Here is a 25,013-nt window from a genome sequence, read left to right as displayed (position 1 = left end):
GCTCTAGGACACAGAATGGACTCTATGGTCTCAGAGGTCTTTTCCAACCTGACTGATTCTGTGATTCTGTGATTCTGTGATCTTCAAGGTGCCTTCCAACCCAAACCGTTCTACGACTCAGCGATTCTATCACATGGGTACCACGAGAGGTGATCAATGGCAGGGGCTGAGCGGGAATGCACTCAATACTCCCGGCCGCCGGGACTTGCGGTATTTCCGGTGCCGCTCGGCGAAAGAAAAGGACCAAAACAATAGCAGAGTCAGATAGCCGGTGTCCCGCGGGGCTGCGCGGCGTGGGCGGCTGGACAGCTCCGCTGTGCGGCTGCTGCCGCGGGCGCGGCCGCCCCGCCCCGCCCGCGCTGCCCCGCGCCCGCCCGCCCGCTCGCCATTTTGCGCCGGGAGCCGCCACGGGCGGTGCACTGTCCGTGTCCCGGCTGCCCGGGCTGGCGGCGCCCCGGCGCAGGAGGAGGAGGAAGAGGCGCGGGGATGGAGAGCGATCGGCTGGAGAGCCCGGTGAGTGCGGGGGGAACTGGCGGGGCGCGGCCGCCGGGGCCGGGTGCGTCGTGCCTCTTCTTGTGCTGCGAGGGGCTATAGCGTGTGTGTGCCTGTCTGCCTGCCCGCCTGTCTGTCAGTCAGTCAGTCAGTCTGGCAGTCCCCATGGTGTGCGCCGACAGGTTCGTCTCTGTGCGGCAGTCGGCGGGACGGCGGGCAGGGCTCTCAGGGAGCTCCGACGGGCGCGGTGCGCGGAGGGGAAAGCGCGCCCGGAGGGCGCCGGGCGGAGCGGGCGCTGTGCTGCGCTGCCGCTGCCTGCGCCCGCCCGACACCCGGTGCTTAGCGGGGCGCGCTGCCAGGGGCGGCCACGGGGGTCACGGAATTATTGAAGAGCCGCACAGATCCACAGGCGGCTCTTTGTGCGCCAGATAAAAGACGTAAATAAACATATAAATAAATAAATAAATGATGTTTCTGACACGGAACAATTACCCTAATGAAGTCAAGACAGTTTCAGCCTATAAACGTGAATTATACGTCAGGAAAGCCTGTTGTTTAACCAGTCTGACACTTAATTTTGTTGTTTTTTTTTTTTTTCCCCCTGCTCCCTTTTTGTAAGCCAGTGAGCAAGCTAAACATATGGACTGCTATTGTTAAGGAGTATGGTTGCGTTCAGTTGCATTTCACTAGGTCCTTGAGTGGAATTAAGACTACTCCCCTCCTTTCCTCCTCTGCAATGCAGACATGACCTAAAGATGAACTGAGTTTGCCTAGTGGCAATGTTCACTTAAGTTGAAATGAATGCTGTCAGTGCTTTCATAAATGTTAATTGATGTTTGTTTTAGCCAAAGAAGTGCCTCAAACCAGATAAAATTGTGTGCATTTTTTCTGTGGAGCCGGGGTTTGGTGACATAGACCAAAGCCATAAGTCTTGGCGGCTCGTGTTTTCTGCGCTTAACACTTGTTTCTCCCTCTTTCTATCATGAAGGTTGCCATTAAAGGTATTGAAAGAGAGCTTATCTGCCCAGCATGCAAAGAATTGTTTACCCATCCACTGATCCTTCCCTGCCAGCACAATGTCTGTCACAAATGTGTGAAAGAAATACTTTTTGCATTTGAAGACTCCTTTGCTGATGGAGGCTCTGAATCCTCTAATCAGAGTAGCCCTCGAATTAGAATCTCTGCTTCTAGCATGGACAGAATTGACAGGATTAATAGATCAGGTATGTATCAGAAATTGTGCATGTTTTCCTGATTTTATTATTAGACTGGCTTGAGCTGAATGGCGTCTGCATTGGTAAAATGTCTTCCTGGTACTCCTGATGTAGTTATAGAGATGATTTAGGGATAGTGCTACTCTTGTTTATTTTGTGTCAAGAACACTGGGAGTATTTTTAAGGACAATGCACTCTGTTTCATCTATAATAGATTTGTCTTTCTGGCATTCTATACATCTTTATAACCATTGTGTTTGTTTATTTCTGTATTTCAGTTACATGGCGATGTAGTAGCATCATGTTCAGTAGCATGGAGATGTAGATTTTGGCAATTTCATTGCCTGCCAGTGGTTTGCTCTGGTTTCAACCAGCCCCAATGCAGTAGCTCTTGACTTCCTTCTGAGCCTGTGTAGACTTTGCAAGCTAGTTTTGTCCTGCCCACTTCATTAGGCATACAGTAAATAATTTTCCATTGGTTATGATTATTGCATGGTTGCAGATTTGAAGGGCAGATGACTGTAAGCAGACAGCCCTAACAGCCTCCTTCCTTGTGGTCTGCTTGAAGATTTAAGGAGTACTTAGCTTTAGGACTTCTCATGCTCTTTGAGGTATTGTGCTAGAAAGATTATTGCAGTCTTTGTAATCCATGGATGAGTTGGTCTGCTCTCCTACAGATGCATTGAAAGTGCTTTGTACATGCTTTACTTCTTGAAAGATATCTCATCTTGGCTTTCAGGCTTTCTTTTGACATATATCCACTTTAAAACAATACTCCTCTGTGCTCTGGAAGAGTTACCAACACTACAAACTCTAAAGTTCTTACATTTTGTGTTACTAAAGTTCATCCTTCCCAGTTTTCACAGGTCAAATGTGCAATTTCACTAGCTTCTTTTAAACAACTATTTAGTACCATTTAGTACTGAATTGTTAGTACTGGTACTCTTTCAAATCAGTTTGTTAAGCAAAAAGCCACTAGTTCTTTTGGCCACTAGTGCTCCTCCTGCCGCCACCACCCTGTCCTGAGATACAGGTACACATGTTGTTGCAGGAGTTGTAAACCTTTAAATCCACTGTGGTCTGCCACTGTCTCAGCAAACTGATGGGAATATATCTCCTCATCTGACCTCTCTGCTAACAGAGAGGTGATTGCTTTCCTAAAGACATGTTTGATGAGTAGCAAGAGAGGGTTGAGATTTGGAAATAATGAACTTTCCCCCTCTTACCTCAAAGAGCATTGGGCAGATGCACATCACAGGAAAATTATCATCTCAGACAGTTCAAATTTACAGAATGAAAAGCATATGGAAATGGAAGCATTAAAGAATAGATTTTTAAATTCAGATTATACTGTCTTTGCTTTTAATGTTACAGGCATTATAGCTCCATTGCTATATCGAGTGTGAGATTTGCTCTCAGACCAGTTTGGTACCAGCAATGGTCGCCAGCTTGCAATTTACATTTGCATAGTTTTTGTCTTGCATCTGAAGTACTCATACTGTGCATTGCCTTGCTAAATTTGCTTTGTGGGGAATTTGCAAGGAAACAGCTCCATAAGAGAGAAAATGTAAGGAGAACATCCAAAGTGTGGTCTCACATGCATGCACAGAAACCCACTAGAACTTTTGGGAGGCTTGTGCAGGGTATTTCGGTGTCAAGACCTTAGTGTCACATTTCAAAATGCATATGACACCTTCTTCCCACTATGTTTTTTTGGCTTTTTTCCCCACTTAAAGAATCCCTGATGTCCTCATAAAGAATATAATCAATTTTAAATGGGTTGACATTTAAATTCTTGGTATGACAGAAGGAGCTGGTGTGTATTTGGTCATGTTCTGTATTTGTTGTACACACAGAGCTTGCATTTAAAAGTACAATTTATCTTAATGTAAAAACAACAGAACTCATTGAAATGGAGTCTATGTGCTGCTTAAAAACCAGTGTGTTGGTTTAAAAATACTCCTGTTTGTATTGTATTTAAAATAATTTTTAATTAACAAAGTCTTGCTGTATATAATATGAAAATATTGCTATTCAATTATCTCTAATGTTACTGTAGTTACAGTGTTGGTGCAATTAAAGCATGTAATGGGGTTATATTGACACTCATGCGAATGTGTGAAATATCTCTCCCTGTGCCCCTCCCCCCCCCAATGCCTTCCTTCTGCTTTTTCCTGTTCTGCTTAAATATTACTGTTTTTTGATATGCTAGGAAATTAAACATCCTTGCTTTTCAACCCTGCAGGAGTTTAACAGCCACAGGAGAGAAAAGAGTTGATGCTTTTCATTTGAACCATTGTAAACCAATGGTATATCTCATTTTTTGATGTCTAAATAGCTCTCTGTTCATTGTTCACAGCCTCACAGAGGAGGTCTTTTGGGTGCAGAGGTAGAAATGCTTCACTTCTTGTGTTGGCTAGAGATAGTCTAGCATTTAGATCTCGAGTTAAATATTGTTGATTAGCATATAGCTTTTTGTCAGTGGTCAAGTCCACAAAAATTCTTTTGCAGTGAGCAAAGGTACAGCAAAGAAGTTTTATAAAGACAGCTTTTCATTCTGTGCAAGACTGATTTAAAGGTCAACTGGACTGGAATTCAGTTAAGGGTTGGATTATATATTTTTCCGTGTGTGTATATGACTGAATATACATTGGTGGGTACAAAAATGCACACCGAACCCCAGCAATCACCACACCATCTCCTCCACCCCCTGCTTTTTAATTTTCAGGAGTTTACATGCTCAAGTTTCAGTGAAACTGCTGTCTTACTTGTAATGAAGTGTGATTATTGGATTGATCTTCGTTATGTTTACAGGTCGTGTTTGGCCATCACTGCTAAATGGAACGTAATATTGGTTCATTATTGTATTTAGGCCTGCTTAATTTGATTGAAATTTGCACCATATTGATAGGAGTAGGTAGTTTATCACAGCACATGAATATGTGAGGAAAATGAAACATTTTACACTTAGACTTGTAAAATTTGGTGTGTCTAATGACACAATGAGATTGAAGGATAAGTCGATCTTTTAATTAAATCTTGTTTCCAAAATTGAGCTTGTCTGAGCAGCTCAGCTACTATGTGGACTTTTTTAATACTGATAGCATTTTTTTAATGTCATCGTTGGTCAAAAATGGGAGAAAAAGTCTCCAAATTCCTTGTTGCCACAGTACTAGCAGACACAATCCATAGAATATGTTGTCCTTCAAGAAAGATGTGAACTGAGCTAAACACAAATCTGAATTTCACACTCAGCGGAGGACAAAGCAGCTGATCGGAAGAGGAAGTTTGAATTGCCTCAACTGAAGGCTGAAAGTGTCATAAAACAGAGACACGGTATGATGCCCTCAGACCTTTTAGAAAGCTGTCCATGTCTGCTCTTTTTCCAGAAAGCTCTTTTGATTTGTGAAAGACTAAAGTATCTGAAAGTAACATTTTAGCTCTGCTAGCTTCTCTTATGAAGCCTCTCCCCTCTCCCCTTTCTCTCCCCCTTCCCTCTTTACCCCTTCCCCTTGCTATCCCTATCCCCTTTTTCCCCTTCCCTTTTTCCTTCCCCCTAAAAGCCCATCCAAAAACATTAACTGAGTTATGGGGTGGCAATATACATTTCTATTAAAAAAAAAAATCCCAACCCTGCAAGTGAATCCAGTTGACTTTTAAATCTTTTTTATTAAACATTCACACATTAAATGTCCATGTCTTCCACAACCATAGAATTCTGGTAATACTGTTTACTTGAAAAACACAACTTTAAGGTGTCTTATCCCTTTGCAAACCCTTCACTGCAGGTTGGACTTTTCAACATTTTAAGTGTTGGTACCTCTTTTTGGGAAGATGACTTTTCTTTTAAACATTGTCTTTAAAGGACATACTTAAAATTGCTTTTTGACTTGAATCTTGGCAATCTGTATGGTAGTATTTGTGCGTCTGAGTGTAGTGATTTTTTTTGTAACTGATTGAGCAACTTATTGCAAGTGGAGCAATCAGTTTACAAATCACTGGAAAATTTCGTGTGATGATTTCTAATATTTCACAAAATACATATTTGCTTGTTGTAAACTGAATTGGCAAAGTGTAAAAGAGAATGTGGGTAGGAGCTAAGTTTCTCTGAGTTGCACATCTAAATATGTCTACAAAACTCAAGGGGTTTTTTGGTCGGTCTGTTTTTTTTTTGTGTGTGCTTTTTGTTTGTTTGGATTTTTTTAATATAACCAGATTTTAGTTTCAGCAAATTTGACACAATACAGATAGGAAAGACAGTGTCTAAAGTAAGTAATTACTTCATCAGTGCTTTCTTCTTAAAATATGAGTGTAGAAATCCTTTAAGCAGAAAGCAAACTAGGCAAAAAGAGGATGTATCTCCTTATTTTTGAGTATTGAAGTTGCAGAACACTCCATGCAGCTTAGCAAATAAATTTCCAGGATTTAAAACAGGAAAAAAACCCAACCTAGATTCTCAGAGTGCTGTCAATGAAAAGGGATGAGACATCTGAAGGTGTGCAGGACTTCCTTAACACTGGATTGCTTTCCGTAAAGAATGTCACCAGTCTTTGCAGAGCATGGCTCATGATGGCAATCTCATTTCGGTCCACCACAGGCAGAGTGAAAGGCCTCCATTCGGATGGATATGAATTTCAGATTGTATTTTTAAACTTGACCACTGCACCATGTTTTTTTTTCCTTGTTATCTTGCTTTGTCATTGTTTGCTCTCTGCTCTAGCATACTACTGGCAGGCAGTCCCAATATGTGCTGCATTGTATGATTATTTTCTTAGTTTCAGTGAATGTGTGTATTCTAGGTCACTTTTTGTAGCTGTTGTCTGCATGGCACTGCATGTGTAGTCATCTTTTTGTCTAGGACATTGTAGAAGTCTGTGTAGAAGATTTCTCTGTGTTCCTGGAGCATACACTGGACATACAGTACAGTTTGTGTTTCACTGTTGATGCTGTGCCTTGCATGCGTGTGCTGCTGTGTATGCCAAGCTATAGGTACTGCAGGATGTGCAGTAATTAATTCATTTCAAGTAAATATGAAAAAAAGTGAAATCAGGCAACAATCTCTGCTCCCTTAGGTAGAGAGTTGCATACCTGTGCCTTCTGTCACCCATCCTATTCTGTAAATGCAGCCTAGTTGTTCTGCTCAGAACTTAAAGAAAGGCATGGGACTAAGCTGGATGGGAGACTGTCAGCACATGCACACTTATCCATGCTCTGATTGTGACTTCTTAGCTGACAGTCATACATAACTACCACGGGTTAAATTTCAAAGATATTTAAAGGAACTGATTGCTTATAGGAGTGTTGGTTTGGTGTTTTATTTGAAGAGACTGGAAAGGGCATGATAGGAATGGAGATTTTGGATTGTTAGGTGAAGGAGCAATAGGAGAGAATCTCAAGGCAAGTGTATTTTGGGTAGCATCACAGGACACTTCAAAAAGAAATAAAGCATTAGCAATTTTGATGGGAAAATACTGATTAAATACAGAGAAGGACAAATTTCCCTTTCTGAAGAAGAGCCAATTTCAAAACTAAGAACTCAGCTTGAAGTCTTACCTCCATTTACAAATTTTGTCCTGGTTTCAGCTGGAATAGAGTTAATTATATACTGGAGTATATATTGGAGGGATAACAATAATAAAAAAATAGTAATACAAAAGAGAGAGATGAATAAAATCCAAGAGAAACAAATGATGGACAATACAGTTGTTCACCCAGTGCCCACCCTGCCACGCCTGACTACCCCTAGTTTATGTCCTGGACATGACATATTTGGAATATCCCTTTGGCTGTTTGGGTCAGCTGTCCTGGCTGTTTTCCCTCACGGCTTTTCATGCACCTGCTCTCTGGTGAAGCATGGAAAACTGGAAAGTCTTGGATTTAGGGTAAGCACTACTTAGCAACAGCCAAAACATCCGTGTGTAATAACCTCATACTGAATCCAAACCACAGCACTGTACCAGCTACTAAGAAAACGATCTCTAACCTAGATGAAATCAGGACGGTTAGTTATACCAATGTGCAGTGCTCTCAAAGAGATCTTAAAGCAATGCACCAGCACTACAGAATATGGGGTTTTTTTGATTCTTTGTAAGGGGAAGCTGACAGAATACAAGTTAAGCCTAAAGACTGGCTTAGCCTGCTTTTGAAATATGTAAAGGATCTGGTAGTTGCAGCCTGTGGGTTCATGAGCAAGACAGAATGCACTCCTGGTTTGATAACCTCAGGAATATTACCTTGTGAATAACCTCTGAGTTTGTGTGAGCCATCTCCTTAGAGACTCAAAAGGCTTCTTAAGTTAGTGGCTTTTCTTGAGCCTGTGATTTTACTTTGGAGAAAGGAGGAAATTTGTGTGTAGCTGTTTGGTAGGAGTGCAGCTTCTCTGCAGCTCCCTCTTTAGAAATTAATAGAGGTAGATGTATGCTGTTTAACATCCCTGTAGACATCTGTGGCTCCTCAGTTCAGGGTAGAGTAACCTCCAGATGTAACTACCTCAGATTTCCCTTTGGTGTGCAGGGCTTATTTAGCAGCCTTCCTTTACTGAGGCCTTTCAGGAGGGGCCAAGTGAGCCCTAAGCATTTCTTGACTAAATTATTTGGCTGAGATGTCATACTGTTCCCTTGTTTCCTGTTTTTTTTATGACGCCTCTTGGGATGAGTAAAGTAAGTTTGAACTCAGCCAAAGCAAATTTCAGGGAGCTCAAGGTTGGCTATGTATTTCTGTTGCTCTGGGAGTCAGCATCTTTCACTTCAATATGTTAGGAAGCTGTTGCTCTCTATACAGGTAACCAGTTAGTCTAAAACCACTTGGCTTCCAGAAAGTTTTTTGTTTATTGTTTCAAAAGGTTACAGCTTGAGTGCATCCAAAACTAGATAAAGAAAATGGAAGAGCTAAATTTATCTTAACATAAAATTAAGTTTTTGAGTAGTAGTTTATAATGTTCCTTGGAGTCAGACATTACACTACCTTGTCAAGGCAATTGTATTCTCTTTGGCTTGGCAGACTGCATATGAATTGGTGTTGTACTGGTTTGGACGATGTGCTACAGTCTGGAATTGGTTTGTAAATTCCTGTGCTTTTAAAATCTAAACCAGTTTGGTTTATGCTCATCCTAAATTGGGTTTTGGTGTCTATGCAGGCAGAAAACGCAATTCACTGACTCCTAGATCAACTCTGTTTCCTTGTCCAAGTTGCCAGCGGGATATTGATCTCGGGGAGCGTGGTATCAATGGCCTATTTCGCAACTTCACTTTGGAAACCATTGTGGAAAGATACAGACAGGCAGCCAGGGCAGCCATTGCTATTATGTGTGATTTCTGCAAACCTCCACCTCAGGAGTCCACAAAGAGCTGCATGGACTGCAGTGCAAGCTATTGCAATGAATGTTTCAAAATACACCATCCTTGGGGAACTGTGAAAGCCCAACATGAATACGTAGGACCAACCACCAACTTCAGACCCAAGGTAAGTATACTTACAGAATTAAGGTTGCAGCATTCTCCTGTAGCTGCAGACATATCTATGCAATGATAGTTGCTTTTTAGGACCATGATTGTTTTCTTGAAAATTGCTGTTATTTATTGAGTAAGCCACAAGCTTTTGCTCCTTGCTGTCATTGAATGGGACAATGGGACATTGAGAGCATACTTGAAGGGTCCCGTAAAAATAAGGGGTTTTACTTTGTGGAATGGATTGTGTTACTTGTGATTTGAGTAGTTCTTTCCTTTTTTTTTCTTTTTTTTTTTTTTTTTCTTTCTTTTTTTTTCTTTTTTAAGGCTTAATGATCACAAGTAACAGAATATTCTGACTTGGAAGGGACCCACAAGGATCATCAAGTTCAGCTTTTAAGTGAATGATTCATACAGGGATTGAATCCACACCCTTGGTGTTATTGGCACCTTGCTCTTGAGCATCTAGAATGGACTGCCTGGGGAGGATGCCTGTGTGTGTCAAATTAAAAAACCCCAGCACACCTGGCCTCTTCCATGCCCCTTTTAGGTACATCCCTTTGGATGCTTTGTGCTTGAATTTGATCCATCACCAAGCATCTTCTTTCTCTCCTTCCTTGCATTTAACAAGAGCAAAAGGTGGAGTTATGGTCTCCATTGTTATTACACCATTATTTTTTTATCTGTAGCAGAAAAGCTAAAAACATTATGGCAAAATTTCTACTTTAGACACTGGTGCTGCTGTTACTGCATTCAGACAAAACAGTGATAACAAAATGCCACTACCTTTGTGTCTCATGCTGAGCATGGTGCAGTACATGGCAGTGCCTTATTGAATTTGTTAGATCACAAATGTTAAATGTCACAGATGCTGTCTTGCTAACCAGGGACAATAATAATGGCATTAATGTCCCAGTACATCCTGTGTGCCTGTGCCTCCTTCCTGGATGTCCCACAGGTGCCAGAAATGCTGATGGTCAAGGAGTCCTGATTAATTATTATTAAATTAAGTAAATTTGATTAATGTGCAATGTGTTAGAAGCTCTTAACTGCTGGTGTACTTTCCTTCTGGGACTGGAAAAATTTGAGCCTCTAAAGTTAGCAGGCTGGGAGATAGTGAACATCCAGAATTCCACTTTGTGGTGTTTTCCTTGAGTCTAAAACATTAATTCCAGTTAGAAGTGAGCACATGCTTCATATGCTTTCAAATGTGCTTGCACACACATTGTGTGAAATGTCCCTCTATTGGATAAATGAGCAAGCTGAAAGTTTGCATACTATCTTCTAGCTCTTGCTTTAAGATGCTATAAAGTTCCTTAAAAACTTCTCTTCTGTGGCATCTATGACAGCTGCAATGTTGCTATTGGAAAATACCAAAGGCCTCTTGTGATCCCTAAAAAGTGCCCTGTGGTGTTACACTGCATGCAGACTGAATTCAGGATTAAAAGTCAGTAGTTGAATTCTCTTGAAGCAGAGCAAAATGGGGTGAAGTGGTTTAGATTATTCTTTCACTGATGTATTGAGTATGTGTGTGCATGTGGGATTTAGCATTTCTAATTATATGTGAAGAGAGGAAGAGGGGGGAAAAAAGAGAAAAGCATAGTGTAGTTAACTTTAGATACATCTACTTGTTTTGAGAAACTTCCCAACCGTGGTAAGCTGATCTTTACTGTGCTCTTACAGAAGCTTTTCTGAGGACTGTTTGAGCTTAATATAAAAAAAGAAAAGTGCATTCTTCATTGCACTGCATTTTTAAGACCTGAACTGAAAGCATGAAGTATTTGTTGATCTCCTAAACAATGTTCTCAGTTGCCACTTTAATGTACAACCAGGCTGGAGAGCACTTTGTAGCGTGTGTGGTGGGGATGGGAGAAGAACATACTGGGCTGATTGTTCTGGAGTTTTGAGAGAAGACAAGGCAGTCTGCTGACCTCTACTGTCTCTTACTTGCATAAGGAGATGAATAAAAATATGGATTTTCTGTGAGGTGTGGCTGTACACTGCTGTGGAAAAAATTACTTACACAGACTAACTGAATGAGTGTAGTTTTTGAATATGTTTGCCTGCACAGCTGATTTTCTTGGCAGCTTCCTTTTTTCCCTTTTTTATTTCCTTCCAAATCCAGTAGTCAATCCAAATGGGATTGCTAATTGCATATTTCTTTAATTAGATAGTATTAAGGTACTGGTGAGACTGGTGCCTTTGGGCTTTTCACTATACCTTAAGATAACATTTGAGACTTAAAAGCTTGTTTCAGGGTTTAGCTTATTGTATCCATATTTGTGCTGCTCACAATTTTCTATTTTTATGCCCTTTTCTGACCTTTCTTGTGCAGGGGCATATTGAAACTGAAAAACTTCCTCAAAAGCTTCTCTTTGGTAACTTCTATGGAATAGATGACCTAAATGTTGTCTTTCAGTGCTCTAGAATGAGGCAAAGCAAGCATTGTTTTTTTTTTTTTTTAAACCAACACACACACACACACACACATATACTTCATGTGGTTTAAGCTGTTGCCTGAGCTTGGACTTGAGCAGCACTTTTTTAACTCTTTGAGCGTTTATTTCAAAAAGTTCAATTTTTTAGCAAACACCAGCTTTCTTGCAATGCTGTTTGAGCTAATCCTGGAAGTTGCAGTCAGTGTGAGCAGCTTGTAACTGGAGTCAGACAGAAAGACTGAAACACTGGAGTCTTTTGTCTTTAAAATTACTGTAGCTGTAGTTGGTGGCTGCACTTCTTAGCTCCAAGAGCAATGGCTATATGGTTTATCAAAATCTAGCTTAGACTTAAATTGCTACAATGTTATGTCAGCTCTTGCTTCAAGAAACAGTTCATAGCTGTTGCAAGAGATGCTGGCATGAGCATGGTTAACTTTGACAGGCTGGGTGTGTTATATATTGCATTTACAGCTCAGAGCTGGAGTGTAGGGTGCTGGAGTCGTTGCAAACAACATGAGCAGGGTTTAGCAAAAGATTGATTGCTATATGGAGGCTACACAGACACTGCTAGAGGCTTACTTACTGTAAACCTTGTGAAACTGTGTGTGTTCATCTGCTCTCTTTCAATAGCACTGACAAATATAAAAGGTAGAAGATAAACTGACTATTAAAAATCACTGATAAAGTCCTATGCTGCTTTGGGTTCATTGGGTGTTTTGATTTTTGTTGAGAATCTCCATTTTTGGAAGTACATCTGTATTGTCTCTGCTCTTTTTTTTTTCCCCAGATTTTGATGTGTCCAGAACATGAAATGGAGAGAGTAAACATGTACTGTGAAATCTGCAGAAGGCCTGTTTGTCATCTTTGCAAACTGGGTGGAGGTCATGCAAACCATAGAGTAACAACCATGAGCACTGCCTATAAAACCCTTAAGGTAAAAGAAAATATGATTGGACCTGGCCTTAAGAAGGAGAAAGGTACTTCTGATGTGAGGGCAAACTCCCACTGATAGAAGCCAGGATGTGTGTTTGGGAGACCCTGAACTAGTCTTGAGTCTTGTTGTTGTGATTCGTTAATGAATTGTTAATGTGATATAAAGCATGTTTTAGAAACTAAACTGCTTGCTATGATGCTCGAAACATAGCCCCAGAAAAGTGCTGTCATCTTATTTCAGGTAATTGTACAGCACTACAGACAATGCGGAAGGTTTAAGCAGTTAATCAACTTTACAATCAATTTTTTTTAATGTAAGTGTTCAGGTAGCTTGTGGTAGAGGATACTTGAGAAGCACTTCTAACAAATTTGCATCTGAAGTATCTGTTGATATCTTTGTATGTATCTTTGTATGTTTCTGAAGCTGCATAGTTGTTAATTTCCTAAGCAAAGCACAACAGAGAAGACTTGCAAATATCATTTTGTTATTAAAGACACACCTACTTCATCTTCTTCCTTTTCTTCGTCTCATGCTCTCAGGAGGAAAAAAAAGGAAAAAAAAAGAAAAAGACCAGATTAGCCTGCCTTCTGCTCTTTGGCCTCCTCACCAGTTTGCAAGGCTTTTCCTGTACAATTGCTAACTCTTGCATTTAGGGAAGCACAAGGACAAATCTGTGATTTGTGCAACTCATTTTTCTAGCAACTCTTACTACAAATGAATTAATAACTATCAACTCCTTCCTGTAAGTTTAATGTCCTGAAGCCACTTTTTCCCAATATTAGAGAGGATGATTCCTGGGTGATTGGGAGCCAGCTGACACTGTTACCTCTGATCCTTAGAAACTGTGCCAGCAGTCTCACTCACAGTTGCTTTGCTGCAGGACTGCTGCTCATAACTGGTGTCACGCTGTTGTCCTTGTGGCTAGAAAAACTGAGGACTAGCTCGATGACCTGCCTGTGCTGGTTGTCACTTTGTGTGAGATGCCCTATTCTGGCTGTTTTACTTCAACAGGAGAAGCTTTCAAAAGATATTGAATACCTCATCAGTAAGGAGAGCCAGGTGAAAGCTCACATCACACAGCTGGATCTGCTGCTGAAAGAAACAGCGGTAAGAGTGGTTTGAAGGTTGTCAGGGGTTGGCCTTTGTACAGACACAGGAAGGATTCAAAACTGTTTTCAGTGAAGTGTTTCAGACTTTGAGTTTTTCAGTTAAGTAGTAAAACAATTTTTGAACAGTTTGTGGTAGACTAAATCACACATGGCAAGACCTCGTCCTGCCAGTATGAGAAGCAGACAAAGGGAAGTTCATTTTTGAGTGCTGCTGTAAATTTAAATAAAATAAAGATTACTTGGTACCTTAACCAAAGTGGGTTACGCATAGGGCATTTCTGTATTTATGATGGTGCAGTATTTATGCTGCCTGTTTACATTGAAAATGTCAGAATTAAGGGCAAAATCTCCCTGCAGAAGAGTCACACATAAGTTGAAAAACATGAAGGCAGAAATTGCAGAAGCTCCTAGTACTTGTGTGTTTTGATTACAGACTGTCTCTGTTTTGCAGTTCCTTTTATCCAGGACAGTATTTAGAGGTGGCACTATGGTTCAGAGGGTGTAAACGAGAAGCTGGGCTGGACCCTCAGGTCAGGGTGGTTGGGGAGGGTGGAAGAGCACCTAGCTCTTGGGCATGAAGTCTTCAGAGACTGACATGCTTTTACAGTGCTTTTTCATGAGCTATATAGACAAATGTAATGCATAACTCAAGGCGTAATCAGAGGAATACTTTCCTACTCTTCATTCTCTGTTAAAGACAGCAAATGCTGACTAGCTTGGGTAGTGTGCTGATCTCATTTTCAGTGCTGAATAGCATAGCAAAGCTCATTAGTCTTATCTGTCAAATGGATGACTAGATTACTGTAATGTCTTGAACAACCTTAAGTATGTTTCTGTACAGTCACAGTGATGTAGAATCTGTCTGAAATGTCTTTTGTTTGCTCCTAGTGCAATAGTGAAAGAGCTAAACAAGAAGCATCTCAGAGTTTTGAGAAATTGTACCATGTCCTGGAAGAGAAGAAATCTGCAGCTCTTAGGGCAATTGAAACTTCTAAGAATATAAGGCTGGAAAAATTGCAAACACAAGTGGAAGAATACCAAGGGCTCCTGGAAAATAATGGCCTTGTAGGATATGCTCAAGAAGTGCTTAAAGAAACTGATCCCTCCTGTTTTGTTCAAACAGCAAAACAACTTCATGTCAGGTATCTTAAATATCTTCTGTTTGAGGCACAAGTACTGTTCCAGATGTCCGTGCAGTTGTATTCTTGGGAGATGGTCCTGGTCATGTTCAGCTGGAATTTCTGCATTCGAGTGTGCATTAGGAAACAACACTCAGGAGAGGAGTGCTCTTGTCCACAATGCCTAGCCTTGTTCAGTGGGACTGCAGTGGGAGGATAGTCTGTTTAGCTCCCTGACAAATTCCTTGTCTGAGATTTTTATCAGGTATTTGCAAGTTAATCTAACAGATCTCTTCTGGGTTTAGGCTCTTTGATCTTTGTGTTTTCTACTAGCGCCTCACATCAGTTTGGTACTTTGAACATAATCCTCCAAATTGTTCATATGCTTTGCCAACTGAATGACTACCTGTTCATTATCTTTACACTGATGTATAAAAGGCCTTGAAATTTTGCATTTGAGAATCTTTCTAGAGATTCTAGGGAAATTTCTGGGAAACATTAGTAAGTACATGAAAGCAGAACTTTTTTTAAAGCAAAACCTAGCATTTTTATTTTAAGGAATGTCCAACTTGAATTGCCTTTTTTTTTCTTGTGCTATCCCACTTTTGTGTTTTCAGAATCCAAAAAGCTACTGAGTCTCTGAAGAGCTTTAGGCCAGCAGCTGAAACTACTTTTGAAGACTTTGTGGTGGACACTGCCAAGCAAGAAGACATCCTTGGTGACTTGTCCTTCCATTCCAATGGTAAATTCTGAGAGCATTAGGTCTTTCTCAAGTTTTAGCTTTAAGGGCTTCTCTAGAGAAAGGCAGAACTTGCACAGGGCAGCAGTTGCAGAGCTCAGTGTTGTGACTTGCATTGTTCTTGCTGTTTCCACAATTCAGAAAGCATTACCTGGCAGCAGTGTTAGTTTCAGCTTTCATAAAGAAGCTAAAATGACATTTTCTTCAGTACCAGTTTGCACTGGCTTCAAAATATTGTATTTACATCACACTTAGTCTTTCTAAAAGCTTTTTTATTGCATGACCAAAAGTAATAATTTTTAAAGCTGCCAGAAAAAAAAAGGCTCAAGCCTTTCAAAGTAAAAACAGAAAATAGGGGATTTATTTAAGTGTATGAACAGAGAACCATCCTTATCTACTCCTTTTAACTGAGAGAGTCAGATTCTCCCCTTTAACAGTGCTACAGCTCAACAAAGGGGTTTATGTCTTTGTTTAAGACATCTTTAAGAGGTGGATGCTTTAAAATGAGTTTCCTCTCAATATAGTTTTAACCAAAACCTTTCCACTAATAGGGAAAAACAAATATGAGTTGATAGAAGTGAAAAAATAAGTTTACTAAAAAACCAAAATAGCAATGGCCAAAAATAACTGTAATAGTTCCTAGCTACAAAGTAGCTGAAATCGCACAGGTGCACAGATAGACTTGGAATACAATAACATTTTGGGTTACCCAGGACTGGTTGTATGGTTAACTCCAAAACAACATGTATCTAAATTTCAGAGCTTTTTTTCTTGTTTGTTTCAGGTCTAGAAATACCAGAAATCAGCGAAGAGCAGAGCAGAATGTACAACAAAGCTCTGATCAGCTGGGAATGCCCTGGGAAGACAGATTCAGCTGATATCTATGTTCTTGAGTATCATAAACTTAATAAAGAAGAGGAGAGAGTGACATGGCAAAAGACTGAAGTTTATGGCAAGAGCAAAGTATTATCTGATCTTGATGATGACAGCAGTTACGCCTTTAGAGTTCGGGGATACAAAGGGTCCATCTGTAGCCCTTGGAGCCGAGAAGTTATTATGCGTACTCCTCCAGCCCCAGGTATGGGGTTCCTTATGTCCGTCAGTATTAAGAGCTGAAAGTAGTTTCCAGTAGCTCCCAGATGTCTCCTACACTGTTACCACTTTCATAAATGTTTAGAAGCACTGTTATAGATTAAGCAGGTAACATATGGAGACTGTTAGCTTGCATGACACTCCTGGTAGCCTTTAAAAGTGACAAATTCTAATGCCAGTATGATTTAAAATGTAGTTTATAAGCACAGAAGGCCAAATACTTATATAACTAAGCAGAATTTCTTCGGGATACTGTTTTTTCAGTTTTCAGTTTTCTTTTTGATGACAAATGTGGGTACAACAATGAACATCTCCAGCTGAACCCAAGAAGAACTTCTGTGGAAAGTAGGGCTGGATTTCCTCTGCTTCTGGGATCTGAGCGCTTGCAGGTTGGATGCTACACAACCCTGGATTACATCATTGGTGACACTGGGATTGCCAAAGGGAAGTACTTCTGGGCTTTTAATGTGGAAGCCTATTCATACCTGGTGAAAGTGGGAGTTGTTTCTAGCAACAAGATACAGAAATTGTTCCACAATACCCATGATGTCACCAGTCCAAGGTAAATTGCATACTCTTACTTTAATACATGTTTTACATAAGAGGATGGCTTTTTTAAAAAGTAAATGAAGAGCAAGTCTGTTCTCAGTTAGGATGCAGGGTGAAGCTAACCAGTGAAAAGTTTGAAGGATATGGTGTAAGCAGGTTGTCCTGTTATTAGCAGAAAGATTATCCTGATTATCCAGAGTCTTATTTTCTTTCTTTTTAGGAAAGAAGTCAGGTTCCTGTAGATGCCAAGGAATGTCAGTTAAAGAAAGAAGGTTAAAAATAAGTTTTAAGATTGAATGCTTGATTATCAGTAGCAAGGCTCTGCCTTAATTCTCTTCGCATACAAGGTTTGGCAGCCTTTCAGAGGAACAGTGTTCACTGTACATATTTGTTTGTTTTTGCAGTAGCTGTGTCACAGTGGATTCCAAGTCACTGGCTTACCCCAGGCTACATGCTTGCATACCATATTGGAGTGCTACTGAGCACAAGCTAAAGTACAGTGGACAAGCCAATAAAAAGATTTCCATCTCACAATTACAGTTGTAGCAAGCCTCGATGTGTGTAGGAACTGCAGGCACGGAGGCTATCTCCTGGGGACTCTTTTTCAGAAATTCAACAAATTTTTGGCTTCTTCTGTGGAAAATGGAAGATGGAGCCATTTGCAAAGTGAGAAATTAGATCTAAATTTCCTGATTTCTTTTTCCTTCTCCACATAGATATCTGCACAATTTTAGCTGACACAGAAACAACTGCCCTCACAAGCATCCCAAAACTGAAATCCTAAGTAGGGAATGTCTGTACTGAAGAATGTGTGCTTCTCCATGTGTCTTTATCTGGGGACAGAGGTGGAGGGAAAAGCATGTAGACTGACCAAATATAACCATCTGGGAAACTGTTCAGGGAATTCTTCAGACACAGCACTTTAAAAAAAGCATCCAAACTTAAACCACTAAAACACTACCTTTTGTTTTGTGAATTTTACAGATACTGTAACATAGCAGCATCATGGAAAACTCACAGGAGTTCTTGTCTGTAAGGATTGGTCATATTTGCTAAGTTACTTCTCAAGTTAACTAATTTACTGTACCTGTAGAATCATTAATTATTGCCTAGCATAAGTATGTTTAGATACATCCACTCCTTAGTAAAGCCTTCTGTGGTCTTGTCCTTATTGGAGTTCAGCTGTTATTAATTGTTTGAAGTAACCCAAGTGAGTCTTCAACTACTAAGTGCATCTTCCTTCCTGGCTAAAGTATGTATCACTGGTGTAATCAAAGCCTGGTGGGATGAGTGCTGTGACTGGAATGCACTGTTGGTTGCAAGCTCTTCAGAGGGACAGGAGGACAGATGAGGTGGGGGTGGCACTGTCTGTAACATAGTGTCTGGAATGTGTGGAGCCTGTGGCTGACAATGCCACAGTTGAGAACTTCTGGGTAAGGATTACGGGAGAAACAAAGTGGATGTCATTGTGGGAATCTACTACAGGCCACACAGCCAAGATGAGGACATTGATGAATTATTCCTTAAGGAACTAAGGAATATCTCTACATCAACCACCCTTGTCCTTGTAGGGCACTTCAGCTTGGCAGATATTAACTGAGAGCACCACATAGATGAAACAAACAGGTCCAGAAGAGTCCTAAAACACCTGGATGATAACTTCTTGGTATGAGTACTAAGGGAGATGGCTGAGAAAAGTGCTCTCCTTGATCTCCTCTCCTTGTCAACAGAGAGGATCTCGTGAGCAAAGTGGAGATGAGCAGCCGTCTTGGCCACAGCAGTCACAAAGCAATTGAGTTTAAAATCTCTGTTGTCAGGAGGAGAAGTGCCAGCAAAAACTTCAACTCTGGACATGAGGAGAACAAACTTCAGGCTGCTGAGGGTACTAGTCAGGAAAGTCCCCTGCGAGACCACTATTGAAGGTGCTAAGGTCCATCAGTGCTGGTCACTTTTTAAGCACCACCTCCTAAGGGCACAGGAGCAGGCAATTCCAAAATGTCATAAGTCAAGCAGGAGAGAAGACGACTGGCTTGGGTGAGCAGAGATCTTCTAAAGCTAAGGCAGAAAAAAAAAAAAAAAAAAAGAAGGGGTATGGCCAATAGCAGCAAGGTTGGGCAACATGGGAGAAATAAAGAGAAGCTGCTTGACATTTGAGGGAGAAAATTCATGTGGTCAAAGCCCAACTGGAGTTGAAGCTGGCCAGAACTGTGGGGAACAATAAAAAGAGTTTTTTAAAAAGATGCTAATAGCAAAAGGCAGTCAGAAATACCATTGGCATGTTACAGGAGGAGGGTGGTCACCTCACTGAAAGGGACAGAGACTAGACAGGGATGTTTAATGCTTTATTGACCTTGGTTTTCAACACCAGTGGTGGGCTTTGGGGGTCCCAGAACTCAAGGACCATGACTGTGAGAATGATAAACTTGAGGTTGGCTGGAAGTTTATGCAGGATTTCCTGTTCCACCCGAATCCCCATAAGTTTATGGGGCTTGATGGGATTCGTCCTAGGGTACTGAGCTGGCTGAGACCTCTCTGAAGTTTCAATGGTCTTTGGAGGTGCCAGTCAGCTGGAAGCTGGCAAATGTTGTCCCAGTTTTCAAGACTGGCAGGAAAGATGACCCTGACTGTCAGTCAGGGCCTGTCAGTCTCACTTCAGTAACTGGTAAATTTATGAAGAAGATTATTCTGGGAATTACTGAACAACACCTGAAGGACAGTGCAGTCACCAGGGGAAAGTTCTGCTTGAAAAACTTACTTTCCTTTCATGACAAAGGTAACCCACTGAGCTGACCAAGGGATGCCAGTTGTTGTAACCTCTTTTAATTTCAGTAAGGCTTTTGATGCTATGTCTCCTAGGATCCTTCTGGACAAACTGTACAGCACACATCTGGATAAACACATTGTGTGGTGGGTGAGCAGCTGGCTCATGTTTTGGGCACAAAGGGTTTCTGTGAATGGGGTGACACCAGACTGGTCAACTGTCAGTAGTGGATGTCACTAATGGAAGCCAATGGATGTAATATTTTTGCATTTTATCAGAGCTTTTGATACTGTCTCTCTCACAGTATCTTTCTGGATAAGGTATCCAGTGCTCAGGTGGATAAACACAGCATGCAAGGGATGAGCAACTAGCTCATCGAGTGAATGGGGTGACATCTGACTGGTGACCTGTCACTGGGGGGTTCCACAGAGCTCCATCCTCAGCCCTATGCCTTCAACAGCTTCATAAATGGCTTGGACTCAGGACTGGAAGGGATACTAAGCAAGTTCACAGATGATACAAAACTGGGAGGAGCAGCTGTCTCCCTCAAAGGCAGGAAGGCCCTGCAGAGAGACCTTGACAAATGAGAGGACTGGGCAGGCACCAGCTGTATGAAATTCAACAAGGGAAAGTGCCAGATCCTGCACCTGGGATGAGGCAGTCCTGGGTGTACAGACAGACTGGGAAAGGAGTGACTGGAGAGCAGTGTTCTAGAAGGGGCCCTGGGGTTCCTGGTCAATGAAAAGGTGAACATGAGCCAGCAGTGCCGTGGCAGCCAGGAGGGTCCCATGTCCTGGGGTGCATCAGGCACAGCATCACCAGCCAGGCAAGGGAGGGGATTGTCCTGCTCTGCTCTGCACTGGGACAGCCTCACCTCGAATGCTGGGGGCAGTTTTGGGTGCCACAATATAAGAAGGACATGGAGCTGTTAGAGAGTATCCAGAGAAGATTTTGAAGGGTCTGGAGGGAAAGCCTAATAAGGAGCGACTGGAGTCATTTGGCCTGTTCAGCCTGGAGAAGAAGAGAATGAGGGGAGCAGAGAGGTAGACACTGATCTCTTCTCTTAGGTGACCATTGACAGGACCCAAGGGAATGGCATAAAACTGTGTCATGGGAGGCTTAGGCTGGATATTAGGAAAAAGTTTTTCACCCAGAGGGTGGTTGGATATAGAGCAGGCTTCCCCGGGAAGCTGTCAGAGCACCAAGCCTGCCAGAGCTTAAGGGGCATTTGGACAGTGCTCTCAGGCACATGGTGTAACTCTTGGGGCTGTCCTGTGCAGGGCCAGGAATTTGAATTCGATGTTTTTTGTGGTTTCTTTCTAATTCAGGATATTCTATGAGTCCATATTTTTTTTTACCAGCCAAGTTTTTTTTGGGTGATTGTGTGGTGTTGCCTATCTCACAGAAATGTTCTTCTCCCATTCACATCACTGATCCCACTTCAGCATTTGACAAAAGTACATGGCTTTTTTTTGTGTTCCAGATATGAGCAAGACAGCGGTCATGACAGTGGGAGTGAAGATGCTTTCTTTGACTCATCGCAGCCTTGCACACTGGTCACTTTAGGCATGAAGAAGTTCTTTATCCCTGCTACGCCTGCTGCTCCCAAGGATCCAGCCAGCAGAATCCTTCCCCTGCCATCATGCTTGGGCATTTGCCTTGACTGTGACAGAGGCAGGGTAGGGTTTTATGATGCAGGCCATATGAAGTGCCTGTACGAATGTGAGGTGGATTGCTCTGGCTTAATGTACCCAGCGTTTGCTTTAATGGGCGGTGCAGCAGTGCACCTTGAGGAAGCTGTCACAGCCAACTACAGGGAGTACCACGACGACATCTAGTGCACGACGACATCTAGTTCCCGTTGTTGTTCTGAGACAGAAAATGAAAGCAGAAGAATTCTACCTTAGCTTTTAGTCCTGATAAATTATATTCCACTTACGTGTTGCTCACAAGCCTCTGGCCTGTGATTTTTTAAAATAAATTGTCCAAGTGCTTCCTGCACCAGAGGAATTCTCCTGCTTTTCTTGTGATCTGTGCAATGCTGTTCTCCACAGACTTCTTTTCCTGGGGGAAGCAAGAATGAAGTCTGACTAGCAACCAAAACTTACTCTTCGGGGTAGAAATCTGCCTTTTATTTAACTGAAATCCTTACATAGTCAGTTTTGTATTTAATGAAGTCAAAGCTGACAGTGTGCAATTGCCATTCTCCTTTTAAGAAATCTGCCTGAATGCCTCTGCAGGGTTAAATGCTTTCCAGTTAACCCCTGAGCACCAGTTGGGCCTTTCAGCACAGAATAGCATATAAAAATATAATATGAAAGAGGAAGAAATTAGAAATGGTGTTGAATGTTTAACTTATACTTGGAATTATGAAGGTAAACTTGATTCTGATTGCATGTTGTATACTCTTAATGTGATTGTAAGTTAAAATGCAAGTTCTGACACTCAGTGTGATATAGTTGGTGGCATAATGGTAAGTTTCTTTATTCTTTCAGTCTTTTACTATAAGCTATCTAAAAGAAAGTGCAATTGTACCTTAAATGTCAGAATTTGGAGTCAAAAATCAGAAATGTTTGCATGTGTGAATAATAGTACCTGGTATTTAGGCAAAAGCAAGTGAGTTGCTAACATGAGTAATTATATATGAATTTAAAAAATAAAATCAGGTATTTAATACTTACTTTTATAGGTTAATTTTTTTTATCTAGTAACAGCTTGAATTTTTCTTAGTAAGAATGTTAAAAATGCACTGGTTAAGTTCTGAGACCTAATTTCTGCCTTAAAGGATGTCCTCCCTTCAAATTTCAGTTCCTCTGATGTTAAAAACTGTATCACATAGTAGTTTTTCATAGAATCATATAATCATAGTTAAGCTTGAGTTGGAAGGTACCTTTAAAGACCATGTAGTTCCAACTCCCCTTGCCTTGGGCAGGGATATCTTCCACTAGACCAGGTTGCTCAAAGCTGCATCTAACCTGACCTTGAACACTTCCAGGGATGGGTCATCCACAGGTTCTCTGGGAAACCTTCTCCAATGTCTCATGAGCCTTATTGTTAGAAATTTCTTCCTTATATCCAACCTAAATCTGTCATCTTTTAGTTTAAAACCATTGCCCTTTGTCCTGTCTCTCCAGGCCTTGGTAAAAAGTCTTTCTCCATCTTTTTTAAAAATACTTTTTATATATTATAAGGCCATAATAAAGTCTTTCAGGAGCCTTCTCCATGCTGAATAACTCCATCTCTTATAACGTCTTCACGGGAGAAGTGTTCCAGCCCTCTGATAATTTTTGTGCCTCTCCTCTGGAACCACTCTGTACTGGGACCTCTCAGAGCCGAACGCAGTATTCCAGGTGGGGTCTTGGTAGAGCAGAGTGGGAGAACCATCTCCCCTGCCCTGATGGCCACCAGGCAGCTCAGGATGCTTTCTGAGCTGCAAGCACACATTGCTGATTCATGGCTAATTTTTCGTCCATCAGGATGTTCAAGTCCTTCTCTGCAGAGCTGCTCTCCATCCCCCAGTCTGTATGATAGTGGAGATTTCCTGGATCCAGGTGCAAGACCTTGTGCTCGGTCTTGGGGAACGTCATGAGGTGCACATCAACACCAATGCCAGTACAGACCCTTGAGGGACACTGCTCATTACTGGTTTCTGCTTGGACATTGAGCTGTTGACTGTGATTCTTTGGGTGTAGCTATCCAGCAAATTCATTATTCACTGAAAAGTCCATCCACTTAAACCCTTTTCTTTCAAGTTTAGAGGTAAGAATGTTGTGAGGGATCTTATCAAAGGCCTTATAGAAGTCCAGGTACTTGGTATCTCTTAGCTCTTCCCTTATCCTCTGGTGCAGTCACTGGGTCACAGGAGACCACTAGGTGAGTCAGGCAGTTCTTGCCCTTGGTGAACTCCTCTGGCTGTCCCTGAGCACTTTCTTGTCTTCCATAAATTCTGACCTATGTTCCAGGAGGATCTGTTACTGGGAATGGAGGTGGACTGCCTCTCTTAATAGAAACCCATGTATAAAAAAAAGTAGGGTGCATGTACTGTTGACTTGTGGAAAAATAAGGATCTAAAGTGAAGGATGTTTCTAATAAGTACTTGTTGCTTTCTAATTTGGGGATATGCTTTATAATTTGGGGATAGAGTTGTATCTTGATGAATGTGTGTGAAGTATGCTTACTAAGTCCGTGTATATAGCTGTAGAGCTGTGAAATGGGACCTGAAAATCACAATACAGTTAAGTGAATGTAGGTCATAATACAAAACTTTTGCAGGCTTTGCTGTCTGAAGTGCTGTACTGATCTGACCTGGAGTCCACCTGTCCCAGTGTCTTCTCTCCTAAGCCCCTGACTGTGGCCACTGTTGGAAAAAACTGTCAGAAATGGTTGTCTATGCCAGCATAAGCATGACAGCCAGAAAGGCCCAGCAAGCACAACTTCTTGTCTGGATCTCACCTGCAAATGTTTCTGTCTTGATAAGGCTGTGTGAAAGTGCCCTCCACAGATTCAGTGTGAGTTGTATGAGAAACACTTTGATGTCCCAACAGCAGGTGTGAAGTATGGGGTACCTTTTGGAATTTTCTCCTGCAGGAGAAAAGACAAATTGTCTCTTACTAGTTAGCCTTTTTAGTAATTTCTTCTGGTTTAGATGATTATCATTATAGTCTTTAATTTCTGTCATTCCCTCCCTTTCATCTTCCCTCTTACTGGATTGAAGCCATTTCTCTCTTCTTGCCTGCTGAGGCTGACTGAACAGTCTGTCCATAAGACACTCTGTTGCTGTGAAGGATGACAAAGTTTTGTGTTTTCCTTCTTCTTTTAGTCCTAAACCATAATTGCCTTCTATTTGCTTGATATCCAATGCCATGCTCATGATGAAGCTTCTTTTGCAGTGTTTTTCATGCAGTCCTGATGGTTAGCTGTGCATGCAGGGTTTTCCCCACCTGGTATGCTATTTTGCATTTGTTTATGTTGATGATGCTTGTTTACCTAGTCACTAAGATCTGACGGCCTTCTGCAGCTTTTCAGTCACTGCTAGACTAGGATGTTCCTGAGTAGCTTAACTGGAAACACAAACATGCCCATGTTTTTGTTTGTTTGCTTTTCCAGGTCTTGGAGCAAACTA

The 25,013-nt window shown here is 41.4% G+C and overlaps 1 protein-coding gene across 1 annotated transcript; it reads left to right on the top strand.

Annotated features, from left to right (window-relative positions):
* The first annotated feature begins 449 nt into the window (after positions 1 to 449).
* TRIM36 (tripartite motif containing 36) lies at positions 450 to 22,519 on the top strand. Its single transcript, XM_054004253.1, has 10 exons — positions 450 to 513; positions 1,481 to 1,715; positions 8,842 to 9,167; positions 12,377 to 12,523; positions 13,535 to 13,630; positions 14,521 to 14,774; positions 15,368 to 15,492; positions 16,274 to 16,567; positions 16,846 to 17,143; positions 21,375 to 22,519. The coding sequence occupies exons 1-10, from the start codon at positions 487 to 489 to the stop codon at positions 21,727 to 21,729; spliced, it is 2,157 nt and encodes a 718-aa protein (XP_053860228.1). The 5' UTR covers positions 450 to 486; the 3' UTR covers positions 21,730 to 22,519.
* The last annotated feature ends 2,494 nt before the right edge of the window (positions 22,520 to 25,013 follow it).

Source organism: Vidua macroura, chromosome Z (genome assembly GCF_024509145.1).
Source record: "Vidua macroura isolate BioBank_ID:100142 chromosome Z, ASM2450914v1, whole genome shotgun sequence".
Lineage (NCBI taxonomy): Eukaryota > Metazoa > Chordata > Aves > Passeriformes > Viduidae > Vidua > Vidua macroura.
Note: the sequence above shows the minus strand (reverse complement) of the source record. Positions and strands in the feature narration are given on the sequence as shown.